This window comes from Ornithorhynchus anatinus, chromosome X1 (assembly GCF_004115215.2).
Source record: "Ornithorhynchus anatinus isolate Pmale09 chromosome X1, mOrnAna1.pri.v4, whole genome shotgun sequence".
Taxonomy (NCBI): domain Eukaryota; kingdom Metazoa; phylum Chordata; class Mammalia; order Monotremata; family Ornithorhynchidae; genus Ornithorhynchus; species Ornithorhynchus anatinus.
In genome coordinates, this window is record NC_041749.1 from 84,799,394 (window position 1) to 84,817,578 (window position 18,185).

Sequence of the window (18,185 nt, forward strand, 5' to 3'; positions counted from 1 at the left end):
CTCTACTCCCTCTGCCATCCCCCCTTTACCTCTCCGCAGCTAAAGCCTCATTTTCCCCTTTTCCCTCTGCTCCTCCACCTCTCCCTTCCCATCCCCACAGCACTGTACTCGTCCGCTCAATTGTATATATTTTCGTTACCCTATTTATTTTGTTAATGAATTGTACATCGCCTTGATTCTATTTAGTTGCCATCGGTTTTTACGAGATGTTCTTCCCCTTGACGCTGTTTAGTGCCATTGTTCTTGTCTGTCCGTCTCCCCCGATTAGACTGTAAGCCCGTCAAACGGCAGGGACTGTCTCTATCTGTTGCCGACTTGTTCATCCCAAGCGCTTAGTACAGTGCTCTGCACATAGTAAGCGCTCAATAAATACTATTGAATGAATGAATACACGGAGTTCATTCGTCTGTATGAGTCTGTATCGGCAGGGTTTTGACCCTAACGCCTCCTCCTATCCTGGCCCGTGCCACTATCACGGCCCTGCTTGTAAAAATAATCTTCTTTTTTCTTCTCGACAACGGAGGGGGTGGAAATTACGCACCCCACTACGTGAGTGAATATGGGTGGGCATGCTTGACATTTCTTTGTCTGTCTTGCCAGTTAATGTACGCTCTTTCTGGACAGTGGAATACGTCTGAACCTCTGTAGTAACGGCCCAGGCACTTAGAACAGTGTACCGCACTCAGGAGGTGCTCAATAAATTCCATTATTACTACCATTACAACACCACCGCCCCCGGCTGGTCGGAGTGCATTCCAAAGCCAAGAGTAATGTTTCCGGTTTATTTGGACCATTTAAGTTTCTAGGAAGAAACAATTGGGAATCCAATCTGAAACGTGACTTTTTCTCCAAAAAAGGGTTCCCCTCGGGGAGGAATCACTGAGGCATCTGAAGGCCAAATGAAGCCAGGAGGCCTCTCGGGCATATCCCTTTTTAGTTTCTTTACTTTACCCACTTAGTCTTATTCTTGTTGGAAACCGGAACATCAGGACACTCGTCCAAGCTTGCTCGCTTTCCCCTTCACACTCGGCAGCTGAGAGATTGGGAAGGAGAGCGGGGTTAACGGTCCCCGGCATTCTTAAACTTCTGTGCTCCGGGCCCAAAATGCCGTCTGGGAATTCACCGAGTCGGTCCTGCCTGGGGCTGGGACTCTAAGCACCCTAACAGGGGAGCAGAAGCCGAGGCAGCTGGGGAATCAGGGGCCAGGCGGAGTCACCATCTTAGCCAGGTTGGTCCCCATCTTAGGACACTTCTACACTCTTTTCTAAAATTGTCCAGGACAGACCTTTGGAGAACGTGAGCTCAACCTGCCGGCCTGCCTCTGTGGATCGTAAAGACCGGGAGGTTGTCCCGTTCATCCTTTCGGGGCTCCATTTTCACTCCTACTCCCCTCTCCCGCCTCTCCCACGCAAGCACGCACACACACACACACGCATACACACACACACACACACACACACACACACACACACACTTGCATTACTTCACGAAGAAACCCAGTGCTGTCATTAAAAGGAATAAGTGACTGCAGAGATCGGGGTGATGGTGCCCAGGTCGGCCCCGAGGCACCGGCCCGCTCTCTAGCGTCCTTTAAACATCGGCGTCTTCCGCCTCCGCGCTCCTGCCGCGGCAGTCCCGCTGGAACCCGGCCACCGGATCGGCACCGGGGTCTCCGATTCGACTCCCGCTGAATCGGCGACGATTTCTCACCTGGCTGCCTTGGAGCAACTGGTGCTGGTAGAGGGAGAATCTCTCTTTAGCTGAATCCTCTGAGGTCGGGCTGATGGGCTTGGGGTCAGACAGCGACCTCTGCATGGTTTTCATCGGACGAGGTAGGGTCTGCTGGCGCTGAGCGGCGTCCGCGGTGAAATGCTTCTGCGGAGTCACGTGGGCCTTGTTCAGCCTCTCGCTGGAAGTGAAGGAAGATTCCAGGAGCCTGTGTGGGGACAGGGGAGAGACGGGCGAGTAGAGGACTTGGGGGGATTTCGGTGGCTGCCGGGTCACCAGCTGGGAAAGAGAATCAGTCGGCAAGTGGGACTGGTAACCAATTTCCAGAGGATCCGGTTTCTTTTTCCCTAAGCCTTGCTGTCTCCCGCCGTTGGGGTCTAAGGGCCCCGTGGTTACGATCTGGATGTTGGACGTATAAGGGGTGATTGTGGTGGGCACAGTGAGCTGAGGGACGACGATTCCCTGGGCCTGGGCTTCGGGCTCGGTCTGGCAGGCGAGGCTCTCCCCTCGCTGGGTCTTTTCCGGAGCCGATATGTACTTGACGATCTCCACCCGCGGGTCCGGGGTGGTGATGTGAATGGAGGGGGAGACCCGGAGCAGCTGGTCGGGCTCGGTCTGCACAGAGCAGTCGCTGATGGTCTGGATGCCGACGCTGGACATGCCTTTCGAGGCGTCGTGCTTGCTGTCGGAACCCGAGTCCGAGTGGCGGGAGAACCGCGAGCGACGTCGACGCACGGGCTGCTCCCACTCGGCGTTGTCCTCGTCGTCCGTCTGGACGCTGCAGTCGGTGCTCCGCCGGGCCCGGCGCCTCCGCGACATGAAGTAGCGCTCTTCCCCATCCTCCTCGTCGGTCTGCACGCTGCTGTCGGCGATCTTCTTGACGACGTAGGGCTCGTGCCCTTCCTCCGCCTCGTAAGCATCCCTGAGGCGGGGCATCGAGTGTCTCTTCTTTATCCCCCTGTTGGCTTCCCAGTGCTCTTCGGTTTGAAGGGACATTTCCGAGGCCGAGTTGGTGAGCGGCCTCTGGGCGCCGGGGTACCGGGCCGGGGCTGCCGCCTCCTGGCCCGCGGCTGCTGCTGCCATGAACGCCTGGCTCCCGGGGGGCCAGTACTGGCCGTTTTGGGCCAGGGTCCTCTGCATTTCCATGGCCATCTCCGTCACCGCCTGGGGAGGGATCCTGCCCGCGGGATCGCAGCCGGGGGGGAAGGCGGTCTTCTGCCTCTTCTGCTCTTCCAGCTGCTGCTGCAGCTGCTGCTGGAGCTGCTGAATCTGCTCCAGCTGCAGGCGCTGCTGGGCCAGCTGCTCCCTTTGTAAGGCAAACTGGGCCTGGCGCTCCTCCTGCTGCTGCTGCAGGACCTGGTGCTTGATGGACTGCAGCTCCTGGATCTCCCTCTGGACCAACATCTGCTCCTTCTCCCGGTGGCGCTGCAGCTCCACCCGCTCCCTCTCCAGCTCTTCGTGGAGCCTCAGCTGCCTCAGCTTCTCCAGCTCCACCCTCTCCCTCTCAATCTGCAGGATGTGCTCCTGCTGCTTTCTCTGGCGTTCCTCTTCCTTGTCCTTCTCCTCCTTCTCGGCAGTCCCTTTGGCCGCGGGGCCCTCGCCCGGCTGCTTCTGGCCGGGCAGGAGCGGCTGAGGTGGCCCGGCCTCCTTGGGGACGCCCTGCCCCCCGGGAGCCAGCGGGGTCGGCTCCTCCCGCGAGCCCCCGCCGGGCTGCTCCGGCCTCTGCAGGCTCCCCGCGGGTAGGGCTGGAGGCTTGCCGGCTGGGCCGGGGCCCCCGCCCGTTCCGGCCGTGCTGGCCGCCGCGGTGCCCACGGGTTTCCCCAGGTACATCGGCGTCTCCATCACCTGGGTCGTCGTGACCGCCGCGAACCTGCTAGGCGGAGAATAGCGGTACACCCCTTGAGGGGCGAGCGGAACCCTGGGAGCCACCAGAGGTACTCTGGTCAGGCTGGCCAGAGGCACCGCTGCGATGCTGCCCGGGGCGTAGGGCCTGTACAGGCCTCGGAGCATGGGCCGCATCACCGACGCCGGCTGGGTGGTGATGGGAAGAGTGGACGCGATGGGGGTATTGATGGTTGAGTAAATCATCCCATCCGCAGCTCGGACCGTGGCGGTCGAAGGGAACATCTGCCTGACGGTCCCCAGCCGTCCCCCCGGGAGACTGTACTGCGCCAGGTTTCCGTAGCTCTGGCGGCCTTCGGGGAAGTTGGGGTTGTACATCACGTTGGGTTTGCCGGCGGCGAGCCCCTGCTGAGCGGGGAGGCCCCCCGGTCCAGCGCCGGGACCGTACTGCAGGAGGTCGGGGCTGTTGGTGTGCCTGCCTCCGTACTGATCCATAGAGTTGAGGGCCGCGCACATCCGGCTGATCTCCCGGGCGGTCGTAGCACTGTACTGAGCCAGGCTGGACTCCTGGAACCCTGACAGCTCTCCTCGGGGGGAGTACCGGTAATCCGAGTAGATGTTGGACGTGGAGCTGTACCTCCTCATGGGCAGGGGGTGACTTAACAGGTCCGAGGGCTGTCTGAGGTCGGTGAAAGAACCGTACTGCATGCCGTGCCCCAGGTAGCCCCCCTCGGTGAAGCTGATGCTGTACGAATGCTTCATGGTCGTCAGGTCCATGGCGGCGTCGCCTCCGGGGGACTGGAAGAGGGGCTCGCTTTTACTGGGATAATAATTCAAGCCAGCTTCTGCTAGGTTGGTGTCAGACATGGACGAGTAGAGCCTACCCACAAGGTTCGGGGGGTAGTATTTCGGCTCCTCGTACAGACCCTGGCTCCCGAAAGCTTGCTCTCTGTAGGGATAGGGCTCCGGGAGCTCCGGGTCTCGGGTCCCATAGTACGGGACGCCAGCTTTGCTCGGCTGGGCGGGCTCCGCGGCGCCTTTCGCAGGAATCTTCGGGGGAGGGTTGAAAGTCCCGGTGCAGCTACTGCCAAAGGGGAATTTGTAGACCACGTCGCAGCAGGCCACCTGGCTTTCGGACTTGATCCCGGTCAGGTCCAGGGCACCGGGGGCCGGCTCTTCTTTGACCAGCTTGGTGACTGGATTCGCCGCCAGGTCATCCACCTGCACCATCATGACGTGGGGTTTCTTCCCCCCGAGGTTCACGGGCAGACTGGGGGCCTTGGGCTCCGCCGGAGTGGCCCTGAACGCGTCCGGCCCCGGATCCTGGGGGAACTGCTTGAGGCCAACGTTCTGGGCGGGGCCCGGCTGGGTGAGCAGCACCTCCTTTTTGATCCCGGGCGCCATCTGATTGGGCAAGTTGTAGCGCGCAAATTTGGTCGGCTGGGGGCCGCCGGCGTCTTCGGGCTTTCCGCGGGGCGGAGAGATGCCGGGCGCGCTTCCCCTGTAGGGGCCGGTCTGCACCGCCTGTTCCACCTGCTTGATCTGCGTCAGGCATACCGGGCTGCCCGTCCCTTGCCCGAAGTCGATCCTGTTCTGGAAAGGATCCCCGTAGACCACAGGCAGCTTGGGCTGCGACACGAGCATGGACGAGGCAACGGTGATGCTGACGGTGGTGGATGAGCCGAGGAAGGCATGGGGGTGTTCTTGGGCGTTGAGGTTGATGATTAGAGGTTGGACGGTGGTTGACTGCCGACTAGAGGCCTGATCCAGGGTGAGGCAGTACTTCCTGGCCTCGGTGGCGAGGGAGGTCAGGTCCACGCCTTGGTCCGTTATAATGATCGGGGCCGACTTGATAGCGGTCCGGAGGTCTACGGCAGTGCTGCTTGGCAGTTTGGGTCCCGGTTCCACCCGGGACGTCCCAGGAACGGACGATATCCTACACAGGGAGATATTCTCGGGGGGCAGCGAAGCCCAGCCGTACATCCCCGCAGCACCGTCGACGGCAGGAGCCGCGTGGATTTTCGCCGCGTTCACGTGAACCACGCTACTGGAAACGGGGGTCCTCTCTAACACGCCTTGGGCCCTGGGGAAGCCGGGCTGCAGCGGCTCCTGTTGCATCTGCGCTGCATTCAACACCGTCTGACTGTAGCCGTGGATCGTCGGTGGGAGTCCGGTCGGAGACGAGGCCGGGGAGGTGGAAGAACTGGCGTTGACCATCTTGGTTTGGCTAGCCGCATCCGACGCTAACGTGATGACCATAAAGGGCGAGTCCTGTGAGGACTGCTGCCTTGTGAGTCGAGGAGAACTGGAGCGGTGGGGGGTCTGGGTCCCCTGAGCTACCATAGGAGATGCGGTTGAGCTGCCCGGGCCAACGGGGGCATCGACGGAAAGCATCGGGCTTTGAGTTTGAGTGGAGAATTCGACAGTGGACCTGAGGCCCGGCCCTGGGCCGATCCTCACGGCGGAATGAGGGGGACTTTCGGTGGGAGAAGTAGGGGAAAGAGGAGGGCTTGAGCTTTTGAAGTACGGGTAGCCTTTGGGGGACACGGGAACGCCGGACTTGGCGTCACCCAGGCTCTGAAGCTTCTCTCTTGCCGACGTCCCACCGACGTCCGCAGCGCTCTTGGGTTTGGGCGGCTCTTCGGTCTGGGAGCCGTAACCCGCGGGGATCTGAGCCTGGCCCAGCGTTCTGCTGGCGGAGGTCAGAGCTGACCCGTCCGCGTCGCTCAGCGAAGGTGGAGAGCTGTAAATCCGCGGGATGCTTGCCGGGCTGGCAACCAGGGTGGTGACCGCGCCGGGCCCCTGGCTGTACGTGTAAGGGGCGGTCACCCCCTTGGAAACAGAGACCGGGGAGACGGGCGAGCCGTGAAGCTTGAGCTGCTCTTGAACGTCTTTTGCAAAATGCTGGGTGACTCGGACGTCGGGAATGACTCGGCCTCCCCCGCCGTCCGAAGACGAGAAGGACACGGGAGCCGCCAGCTGGGTGGGGCTGGTGCCGGGAGTCAGCGGGCCGCCGTTCTGCTTCATCAGCTCGGCGTAAGCGCTCTCTGCATTCAGAAACTGTTTCTCCTGATAGGTCTCTTCCCTCCCTTTCTTCTTCTGTTCCTCTTGGAAAGCCAGATCGCGTGAAGAAGTCTGATGCATTCGGGAAATACTCTGCGAGGTCTGAAGGATCTCCTCGTACACGGCTCCCGGCTTAGCTAGCTCGTTCTGATACCCAGGCTGAGACGACCCCACCGGGCCACTCTCGTACTCATACTCGTCTATATACTGGTATTCAAAACTACTTGGACCCAGATTGGAGCTCCGATAGCCCGCCTGCTGGTAGCTGCCGCTGTAGGCCACGTTCTGTTGCGACTGTTGGCCTTGCTGTTTCTGCATCATTTCAGCCTTCCTCATCATCTCCTCGTAGGCTTCTTCGGCGCTTTTCAGAGGCTTGCTGGAGGGGTAACTTGAGCTGCTGGATGTCTTCTCCGTCGGCGAGTAGAGGGACATAAACGTGGGCAGGTTATATTCGCTCCCAGACTTGTACAGCTTGGAGGCTATCACATCGAATCCTTCGGCTTCCGAATCAATAGAGGGGGAATACTCCGAGCAGGAGGACCGATGCAACTCTTCCATCTCGGCGGCCTGCCGCAGTTCCTCTGTCGGGGACGCGTCCTCGATGGGGGAGAGGTTGCTCGGCGGAGTTTTGGACCGCTCCCTCCTCCTCTGGGCCCGCAGCTCTTCCTTGTCCCGTTTGGTTTTCCGGGCGGTGCTGCGGATGCGCTGCTGCTCCACCTCGCGCATCTTTTCCTGTTCTCGAAGAAGCTCCTCTTCCTCCCGGAGCTCCTCCTCTTCCGAGGAGTCTTCTATAGTCGGGAGCAGAGGCCCGTGGGAGCGATGCCGGGCTTTCCTCTGTTGTTTGACCTCCTCCAGCCTTTGCCGGCGACTGGGGCTACTATCGCTGTCTTCTTCTAGGGAGGAAATGGACGTTGGGGAGGTCCCTGATGTGTAGCTGGGCGTGGTGGCAGGCAAGGTGGACGAGTATTCTCCTCTCGACCTTTCTTCGGGGGAGCCCGTCAAGCTCTCCATCTCCAGTTCTGGTTCCCTGTCCAAGCTGATGTCGGTCTCCTGGCTCATCTCCATCTCTCGGCTGTAACCGTCGGTGCTGTTCAACTCAATGGTCTTGAAGCGGCGCAGCCCGCCCTGCGAGGCCGTCACGTCGTCGGGCTCGACGGCTGCCATGTCCTTCCTCTCCTCTTCGTAGCCGGTGGTGGCGTTGTGAGGCAATCTCCTCTTTGGGGCGCTGGGCTCTTTGCCTTTCTCTGGGTCTGGCTTGGGGCTGCTTTTCACCGCACTGTATTTGGCCCGATCGTACTTCGCATCTTCATCGTCCTCAAGATTATCCTCTTCGGCACTCATCTCCATAAGTTGCCGCCTCATAAATTCCTCATCTGTGACCACCGCGGGTTCTCTGGCTGGTTGCCTGGTTGGGAGTGGGGAGAGCCCTCCCTCACTGCTGTCTTCCACGTAATCGTGACGCAACTGGCTGCCAAAGTCGTCTGACGACTCGGCAGTGTCTCTTGGGTCTCTCTGGTTCTCCCACTCGGCAGAGTCTTCGTCCTCTTCCATGATGTCTTCCAATTCTTCATCAGAGTCGAAGGCCTCGGGGGTTATGGAGAGGGATCGGGGTCTCTGCCTCTGCCTCTGTTCTTCTCGTAGCTCCTGGACCGTCTTCCCCCGCTCCCCCGGGGCCGGAGGAGCTCCCTTTGGCTCCAGGAGCGGGCGCATGCTGCTTTCCAGTTTGGTGAGTTCCGAAGGACTCGGCGGGCTCTGCTTCACCACCCCGGCCCCGTTCAGTTGTTCCTCCTCCTGTTGCACGAGGCCGGTGATCTCGCTCTGGGAGCTGGATATCCCGTCTGACGAATAGCCAGTGTCGCTCAGGCTTTGCGGGCTCCGGGACAGGTCATGGGGATAAGGCTTGGTTGTGTCCTAGGATCGAAAAACAAGCCATTACCATCTCTACATGCCAAACCTCCCAGAGGAAATCCCCCACCAAAACGGAAGCGCCACTCTCATTTCCCGGCATTTAATAATAATAAAAATAATGTTGGTATTTGTTAAGCGCTTACTATGTGCCGAGCACTGTTCTAAGCGCTGGGGTAGACACAGGGGAATCAGGTTGTCCCACGTGGGGCTCACAGTCTTAATCCCCATTTTACAGATGAGGTAACTGAGGCACCGAGAAGTTAAGTGACTTGCCCAAAGTCACACAGCTGACAAGTGGTAGAGCCGGGGTTCGAACCCATGACCTCTGACTCCAAAGCCCGTGCTCTTTCCAGTGAGCCACGCTGCTTCTCAATCCCTGGCTGGCATTTCACCAGGGAGATTCAAAGCTAGGCCGACAAGTGGTCCGGGGGTAATTAGCGTCGGGCTCCAGTCCTTTGAAATAACAATGATGATGATGACGATAATAATGATGGCATTTGTTAAGCGCTTACTATGTGCGAAGCACTGATCTAAGCGCTGGGGAGGATACACGGTGATCAGGTTGCCCCCACGTGAGGCTCACGGTCAATCCCCATTTTACGGATGGGGTTACGGGGGCCCAGAGAAGTAAAGTGACTTGCCCAAAGTCACACAGCTGACAAGTGGCTGAGCCGGGATTTGAACCCATGACCTCTGACTCCCAAGCCCGGGCTCTTTCCGCTGAGCCACGCTGCTTGCTGTTGCCCTTCATAGCCATAGTAAGTACGTAAGAGATCGGGCTGATCCCCAGGACCACAGACTTTATTGAATGGGGCACCGACCCAGGTCTGAGCTGGGCTGGTCTTGCATATGAGCTAGCGAGGCATTCAGTATTCCAGATCTCTCTCGCCCATTTTTCTCTCCAATCCCGATTTGGTTGCCTTCAACCCGCTTAGGCTCCAGGGACTGGAAGGGTTGGGCTGCTCCTCCACCTTCAAATGGATGGATGGGAAGGGAAGGAGGGGAAGCTAGGAATGGTGGTGGAGCGGCCTCCACGTTTTACCCTTGCCAGTGGAGCGGTTCTGGGGGTAGATGGGTGAAGGCCTCACCTCCCCCCCGCCATTTTAGAGGAGGTGTGAGGTCGGCTTGGTGGCACGATGGACTGGACACTCAGGGAAGGTGGTGACTTGGATGGAACTTCGAACTTTCTGCTCTTGTTTCGTTTTCCTTTCATTCCTGCTCATGACGATCGCTTGCTGTTGAGTCGTTTCTCCGGTCCTGCCCCGAGGGACCTTATCTAGACATCAGCCCCATCTTTCAACAACCAAATGCCCGAGGAAATTGGGTCACGCTGGTCGAGATCGGTATTTTCCAGTGCCCTGCACGCAGTGGGCGCTCAATAGATACCGCTATTAGAGTTCTGACCAGACACCCACACACCTCAGTGGGAAAAGATGGACTCTTAGCTGAAGGCCAGGCTCAACATTCAGCATCTGGCTTTCTACCTCAGCAGCACAGGACTCCACTGCTCCTAAGATCCATGTTCTTTACTTTATGTCTGACTGGAATGGACAGGGTGCAAGGTTGAGGGGTGGGCTCTCTCACTTCTGGGCCGCCACAGTTCAGTGGCGCTCAAAACAACTGCTCTGTGGGTGTTCGAAGGGGTGGTACAGTGTGAGCATGTGCAAAATGCTGGCTTGGATGAGGCAATTTGGGTTTGATTCATTTTTCCTTTTAAAAGGAAATCATTTCCCCTGGATTTTTCTAACGGGGTCCTTTCCCACACATCTCGCTTTTTCCCCATTCTGTCTTTTTTGGGCACAGTGCCTGGGAAATACAGGCACATTCTCTAATAATGGAGTTTACTGTTTGCTTTATATTTCCTGGAACTCATCTCTTCAGATGGCACCATTCTATGATGAAACTGGTAAACAGGAAAAGGGAGGCAAGGGAAAGCAAGTGCTAAAAGAAAATTGAGTTGTTTTTTCCTTTCTTCCAGAAAAAACAAAACACTTGAGCCCAAGATGACCCGAAGGTGGAATAAGCCCTTGAGGAGTTTCATCTCATCCATCTCCCTCTAGTCGCCTCTCTCCTTACTCTCCCGCTCGTCACTCCGCTCCTCTCCCACCTCTAGGATACAGGAAAGAGGAGCTGAGATGGAGAGTCTGCTTCTTATTAGCTATCACAATATTCCTCCCTACAAGGGAAATTCCATTTACCTTCCACCCCCACGACCCCTTATCGGACCCCTGGGATCGCGTAAGTTGACGGGATCTCACTCCCCACCTTACCTCCTGGTCTCTCACTTTTTGAACCTCTGTGACTGTCTTGCTTTCTTTGATGGCCGTTTCGGGTTTACTTGCCAGACTCTTTGCCTTCGGAAGATCAGAAAGCTTTGGAGACTCTGCAGGTGGCTTCGGCACTTGTTTTTCTTCAGCTGGAGCGATGGGTTTTTTCTCCTGGGGGGTTGCCTGGAACTTGCTTTGTTCTGAAGCCCTGAGATGTTTGGTTTGGGAGATCTGACTGTCTGGCGGAGGTCCCGCTTGCTGACCCGGGACGGGTGGCCCTCTCGGTTGCTGACTGGCCAACCCTGCTTGGTGTCGTGGAGACCCCGTTGGCTGATGCTTTGGGGTAGGCAGTGGCATGGGAGCAGGGTCTCCCAGGCTTCCTTCTAGCAACCTCTTCGTTTGGCAGTTCAAGCAGAGCCACTCGTTTTTCTGCAGAACAGGGCAAAAAAATTCCAGTTACAGGGAATTCGGCAGCTCAGTTGGGGCTCGGACTAGAAGAGGGTGAACGGCGAGACCACCATTCCCCCCGCCTTCAAAGCCTTATTAAAATCACATCGCCTCCGAAAGGCCTTCCGTGACTAAGCCCTCATTTCCCCCACTCAACCACCCTTCCGCGTCGCCTATGCACTTGGATCTGTACCCTTGCGGATCTGACGTTCACCCCACCCTCAGCCCCACGGCACTTAGGTTCGTATCCGTAATTTACTTTAACGTCCGTTTCCCCCTTTACTCTGGGAGCTCACTGGGGACGGGGAACACGTCTACCATCTCTGTTGTGTTGTACTCTCCCAAGTGCTCAGTCCAGTGCTCTACACACAGTAAGCACTCAATAAATACCACTGATTGACTGACCACTACAGTGCCCCCGGTGTTTGCCGAACCCGAAGATGAATGCCTTCATTTCCGCCACCTTATTTGCCGTCCCCTCTGGGCCGCCTATGCCCCCGTACCCTTTAAACGCTTTGATATACCCCACCCCTACCTCGCTCGGCCCGTATGTGCTCTGCCACTTGCCTGCTTTGTGCCCTTGGGCAAGTGACTTCACTTCTCTGGGCCTCAGTTCCCTCATCTGTAAAATGGGGATTTAGACTGTGAGCCCCACGTGGGACAGGGACCGTGTCCAACCTGATTTGCTTGTATCCACCCAGCGCTTTAACAAACACCATAAAAATTATTATTATTACGTACATATCCTTAGGCTCTGCTGCGCCCCCATCTGTAATTTATGTTAATGTACTCTGCCTCCCCCACTAGACTGTAAGCTCCTTGAGGGGAGGGATCTTGCCCTCCAACTATATTGTAATAATAATAATGTTGGTATCTGTTAAGTGCTTACTATGTGCCAAGCACTGTGGTAAGCACTGCAGTGCACTCTCCCACGCGCTAGGATCAGTGCCCTACCTCCATCGAGTGCTTGGTAAATACTATTAATTGATTGATTGATTGAACTAAGGGCCTTTGGTTTGTAGGTACTGATTTTGGAATTTTTCTTTATTCGGTAAGTGGAGGTCCCTGTTGGATTCCACGCCAACTTTCTATAGAATTATTATTTTTTTTTTTACAAGTTTCTGTGATGAGCCCAGCAGGCCCTATGACCGGACAAATGGAATGAGCTTACGGGAAGCCCTATAGATGTAGAGTGGACCATTTTGTGGAGCCCAGGGCAGGCTTTGAATATCCAGAGAGGTAGAATTCTGAATCCTCAATCCACTTTCTGCAGCCTTTACACGGACACTGATCGGTTCGACCCACAATTCTTGGCCTAAACCCAAGCAGTTGTGATCTTTCAGGCTGCTCCTCAGAGCTGTGAGGGCTCTGCATCTTTAAGTGTTTCCTGACTCTCAGGCAAGGGATGTTTCCTCCATTGGGAAGTGGTGAGGGGGCATAGCTCCCTCCCTAACAGATGGCCATTTGAATAAGGTGGTTTCATGAGGAATCCGCCCAGCATCCACACAGACTCTGGCATTGCTGTTTCTGATGGCAATTTGGTGAAGGGTAAAATTTCCCTGCAACCTAGAGAGGCCACAACTTCTGCTGATCACCAGATCAGCAGTGTGGCCTGATGGAAAGAGCAGCGGACCTGGGAGTCCGGAGACCCGGGTTCTACTCACTGCACTGCTCTCACCTGTTGAATGACTTTGGCAAGTTCTCTGTGCCTCAGTCTCCTCATCAGTAAAACAGTACCTGTTCTTCCTTCCCCTTAGACTGTGAACCCCATCTGGATAGAGACTATGTCCCATCTAATTTTGCGGAGTCTCCCTCAGCCCTTAGCACATAAGAAGTACTTGACAAATGGCGTTATTATCGTAGTGGATAGAGCACGGTCCTGGGAGTCAGAAGGTCATGGGTTCTAATCCCGGCTTGGGCACTTGTCCGCTGTGCGATCTTGGGCAAGTCACTTCACTTCTCTGGGCCTCGGTTACCTCATCTGTAAAATGGGGACTGAGACTGTGAGCCCCCCACGTGTCCAACCCAATCTGCTCGTATCAACCCCAGCGCTTGGTACAGTGCCTGGCCCATAGTTAAGCGCTTAACAAACACCATCATTATTGTATATTAATATTATATATTATACATAATATATTAATAGAATACATAATGATAATATATTGCAAGGGTTGAAAAACAGCTCTTTCCTGGAAAGTTGTTACTGTGGGCTGGTCCAAGAGAGAATTATGGCGATTGAAAATACCATCGTCACGTTCTTTTCAAGGAAACTACTGAGGAGCTCAATAAAGTCCAAAGGCTTACCCGCTTTCACTCCCCGACCCCTGCTATTTTTGAGCCAGCCAGGTTTGTTCTGGAGCCCTGTGCTTTCCCTTTAACTCCCGCTCCCAGGCAGCCTAATTCCCTTTTACTTCTTCTATTTTGATTGTACCATCATCCAAACCCACACACCCGCTCCCCTCCACCCCCACTGCCTCCAGGTTTCACAGCGTTCAAATCTTAAGAGTATTTCCTCATCCCTTCTGCTAACCCTGTCACAGTTGACAACAAAAAAATTGCTTCTGCCTCTGCTTCTTTCAGTGGGCAGCCATGTTCATAAAGCAAAGGGTTCAGTTTGTGCTGGGTCACGGTGGACACGGTTCCGAGCCTGTGCAGACGGATCTGGAGTGGAGCTGAAATGCTCCAATTTTTTTTAACATATATTTTAAGCACTTGTTATGGGCTAGGCACCGTACTAAGCGCTGGGGTAGATACAAGATAATCAGATGGGATACAGTCCGTGTCCCACATGGGCCTCACAGCTTTAATCCCCATCTTACAGATGAGATAACTGAGGCGCAGAGAAGTGAAATGACTTGCCCAAGGTCACACAGCAGACAGGTGGTGGAGCCGGCATTAGAACCCAGGTCTTCTGACTTGCAGGCCTGTGCTCTATCCCCGAAGCCACGCTGCTTCTCTGGGAGCTTCTCCACTTTGGGAGAATGCTAATTTCAACTGGGAAGACCAGCCACAGGAATTCCTCCTGGTTAAGGCTAGCAGGAATCTCCCTTCTCCTTTATTTGTCTTGGGAGGGGATGGGGTTCAGTCCAAAGTCCCTCTGTCAGGGGGCTTTAGATTTTCGGCTTCTCCAGCCCATTGGTAAAAGTGAGATTTTGGGTAGGCGCTCCCCTGATTCTCCATCCTCCTCCTATGGCACGGGTTCAGCTGGCCCAAGACCAACTGGACATCTTCCCCTTCTTCCCTCTCCAAGGGTACCAATTCTTTGTCCACGAAAATGTGAAAGAAAACATTCCGCGCGAAGCACAGGAAAGATGGAATCATTCGTCTATGGATAGTCTAGGCAAGGCCTGTCTTTTCCCCCGCGTGCCGGGACCAAGCCGCCGACAACAGGCAAGTAAGCGGCAAAAAGCCTGTGGGGAGAAAGCAGGCACTCTGCGCTAATAGATCCGAAGCTCCTTCCAGTCATGAAAGGGCTATTTTTACCTCCACAGTAGTGATCAGGAATAGAAAGCTTTTTTGGTGCTCTCTTTCTGCTTCTATTGCTTCAGATCTTTGTGCTTCGCTTTTAACAGCTGGATGGAAAAGTTATTTTTCTGCAAAAGTGCTCATTTAAGTTAAGTTTCTGCAAGAGTGCTCATTTAAAAAGTCACTAATTGCACTGCCTGTGGGAAAAACCAACCACCCAGCTAAACATTCTCCAGGATTTGGGCCATTCTGAGGAAACTTTATTTAATGACCCTCTTAGTTTCCCTGGGCCTGGAAAGGGGAAATAACTGTGCACAACTTTCTTTGGTTTCTAAAACTCACCAGTCCCCTGTAACTCTTTCACCCTTCAGACCCTTTTGGATTAAGCAGTGACTGCTGGTTAAGGGCTCAAAGCTCCACCGCCATAGCAAATTAATGACAGCCATCATCTGTTTGACTTACTAGAGAAGATTAAAAAGTACGTGAAGCTGGCAGAAGAGCTGAAACAAACAGGAGGTTGAGGTGCATCATTAAAAAGCTAATTGGTATCTTGGTGACTGGGGTGAGTTCTCATACAACGCTTAAGGAACAGGGGATTCAGCATAAGCTGACTTCAATCGAGTTACTCCTCCGAATAGCCACAAGGTGTTTTTTTTTCCTCACCGGCAGAGGTGTGTAATGCATTTGGCCAGTGCCTGTATTAGCATAATATGTTAATGTCGGCTTTATCGGATAAACAAAAAATAATGGGCTTGCTTCCATCCTCTGCCCCTCCATGTAGAGGGAGAAACTACATGTTTCAAGTGTGCTTTCATGGTCTTGTGTGTATGGGGAGGGAGAGAAGAGAGGAGAATGGATTTCCCGCTCCCGTGGACAGCGCAAGAGTCTGCATATCGAAGTACGCAGAGCGTTCATCGTTGGGGAGCGTGCCAGGGCCAGGGGGTACATTACATGTGAGTCCGCACAGACTCTATTGATCCAGGTGGCGATTCCCTGTTCGAAGCAGATGCATCCCCGTTTCCAAGGGAGGATAAGAAAAGTGGCTAAGGAAGATTGCATTTCTTTCTGTGGCTGCTAAGAGTGGGTGGCCATAACCCCAGGGAAATGAAGAAGGGAGAACCAAACTCAACGATCAATCCATCGATGGTATTTACAGAGCACTGTACTAAGCGCCTGATTATAATACTTTGAGGGCCCCACATGTCTATAGCATTCTTCATCCAGAGTCCAAATGTTTCCTTGATACGATCTAAGACCTGAGCGAATCTATAGAGCCGCACCAGCTCCTGATGTTGGTGAACGCTGGCAGAACCAGGTGAAGGGAGATCGGGAAGCAGCGTGGCCTAATGGAAAAAACACGGGCTTGGGAGTCAAAGGAGTTGGGTCCTACTCCCGGTTCTGCCACTCGTCTGCTGTGTGACCTTGGGCAAGTCATTTCACTTCTCCGTGCCTCAGTTACCTCATCTGTAAAATGGGGATTCGATGCCAGTCCTCCCTCCTACTTAGACTGTGAATCCCTTGTGGGACAGGGACTGGGTCCCACCTGATTATCTTGTACAGTAATCACAATTACTGTGATTATTATTATTATTGTTCTGTTATCGGAAGTTACTCAAACTCTTAAACTGGGCAACAGTCATCAATCACTCTCAGAATAGGGGCTTTCTGTGCTCAACAGGATATACATGGGAGAAAGTACCCTCTCTTGTGGGGAAGAAAAGCAGACTGGCCTGGTCACAGTCTTGAGAATTGATTGTTGGAGCCTGACTTTCACGATAAAAATCTCCACCATCCTTCCTGGCCCGGCAACCTGCAACCTTTGTATTATCCTCGATTCCTCACTGATTTTCGACTTTCCCACTTAATCTGTTGCTCAACCCTGATGGTTCTTCCTCCACAACATTTCCCAGACCTACCTCTTCCTCTCTATCCAAATGGCCTCCACACTAGTCCAGGCCCTTGCCTTAGCCCGGATTGATTAGGATATCAGCCTCCTCGCTGGTCTCTCTACAGTGATAACAATAATAATAATAATATTTGTGGTATTTGTTAAGCGCTTACTATGTGCCAATCAATCAGTGGTATTTACGGAGCACTTACTGTGTGCAGAGCACTGTACTATGTTCTTAGGAGAGTACAGAGTTGGTAGACACCTTCCCTGCCCACATTATAGTCTAGGGGCGAGACAGACATTAATATAAATAAGTTACAGATATGTACCTACTCATTTGCTCATTGCTCATTACAGATATTCATATTCATTTGAATACTCTGTGGACGTTGCTTCATCATCAATAATAATTATGGTATTTGTTAAGCGCTCACTATGTGTCAGGCACTGTGCTAAGCACTGGGGTGGATACAAACAAATCGGGTTGGACACCGTCCCTGTCCCACATGGGGCTCACAGTCTCAATCCCCATTTTACAGATGAGATATCTGAGGCCCAGAGAGAAGTGAAGTGACTTGCCCAAGGTCACACAGCAGACAAGTGGCGGAGCCGGGATTAGAACCCATGACCTTTTGACTCCCAGGCCCGTGCTCTATCCACTACGCCATACTGCTTCATGTAGTCTTAGTTATATGTAACTGCTTTTCTAACATCCATAGCACGAGGTAAGGTAAAACATGGCTAAATGCAACACACACATAAAGCACAAAACCTCACTTTTAATAATAATAATAATAATTATTATTATTATTATTATTATTATGGTATTTGTTAAACGCTTACTATGCGCACAGCACTGTTCTAAGCGCTGGGGTAGAAACAGGGTAATCAGATTGTCCCACGTGGGGCTTACATTTTTTAATCCCCATTTTTACAGATGAGGGAACTGAGGCACAGAGAAGTTAGGTGACTTGCCCAAGGTCACACAGCAGACAAGTGGCGGAGCCAGGATTAGAACCCATGACCTCTGACTCCCAAGCCCGTGCTCTTTCCACTAAGCCACGCGATTTCAACATTTTCCCTCTCCAAATCTCCAGTTCATCAGTTGCATGTCCCGTCTTTCCATATCCTTTTGTTCATCCTCTAATGGAGTCTTTATTGGGTAATGACATGGGCAAACAGGCAGATGGCTAGATGGAATAGACTGTGAGCCCGTCATTGGGCAGGGGTCGTCTCTATCTGTTCCCCAATTGTCCATTCCAAGCACTTAGTACAGTGCTCTGCACATAGTAAGCGCTCAATAAATACTATTGAATGAATGAACGAATGCATGTCCCAGGTATGAGAGTTAGCGTGCAGTTTAAGTCAGCTAAATCTTTGTCAATATACTGGGGGGGCTTTTAAATATTTGTTTTATGATAGCCTGCATTAGTCAATAGCGCTTACTGAGGGCTTCCTTTGTGCAGAGCACTTTGACCAGAACATTCTTGCCCTGTTCTTGAGCAGCTGACAATCTAAAAGGGGAGAAGACTGTAAGCTCCACGAGGGTAGGGAACCTGTCTGCTAACTCTAGC

At 54.0% G+C, this 18,185-nt stretch overlaps 1 protein-coding gene across 1 annotated transcript in view; it reads right to left on the reverse strand.

The window, feature by feature from the left end:
• The window catches only part of BSN (bassoon presynaptic cytomatrix protein), a 229,720-nt gene that overhangs the window by 35,003 nt on the left and 176,532 nt on the right, over window positions 1-18,185 (reverse strand). The window contains exons 3-4 of the mRNA XM_029051105.2: window positions 10,812-11,237; window positions 1,711-8,544 (exon numbers count right to left, since the gene is read on the reverse strand). Coding sequence (XP_028906938.2) covers window positions 1,711-8,544; window positions 10,812-11,237 — 7,260 coding nt within the window. The remainder of the gene's footprint in view (window positions 1-1,710; window positions 8,545-10,811; window positions 11,238-18,185) is intronic.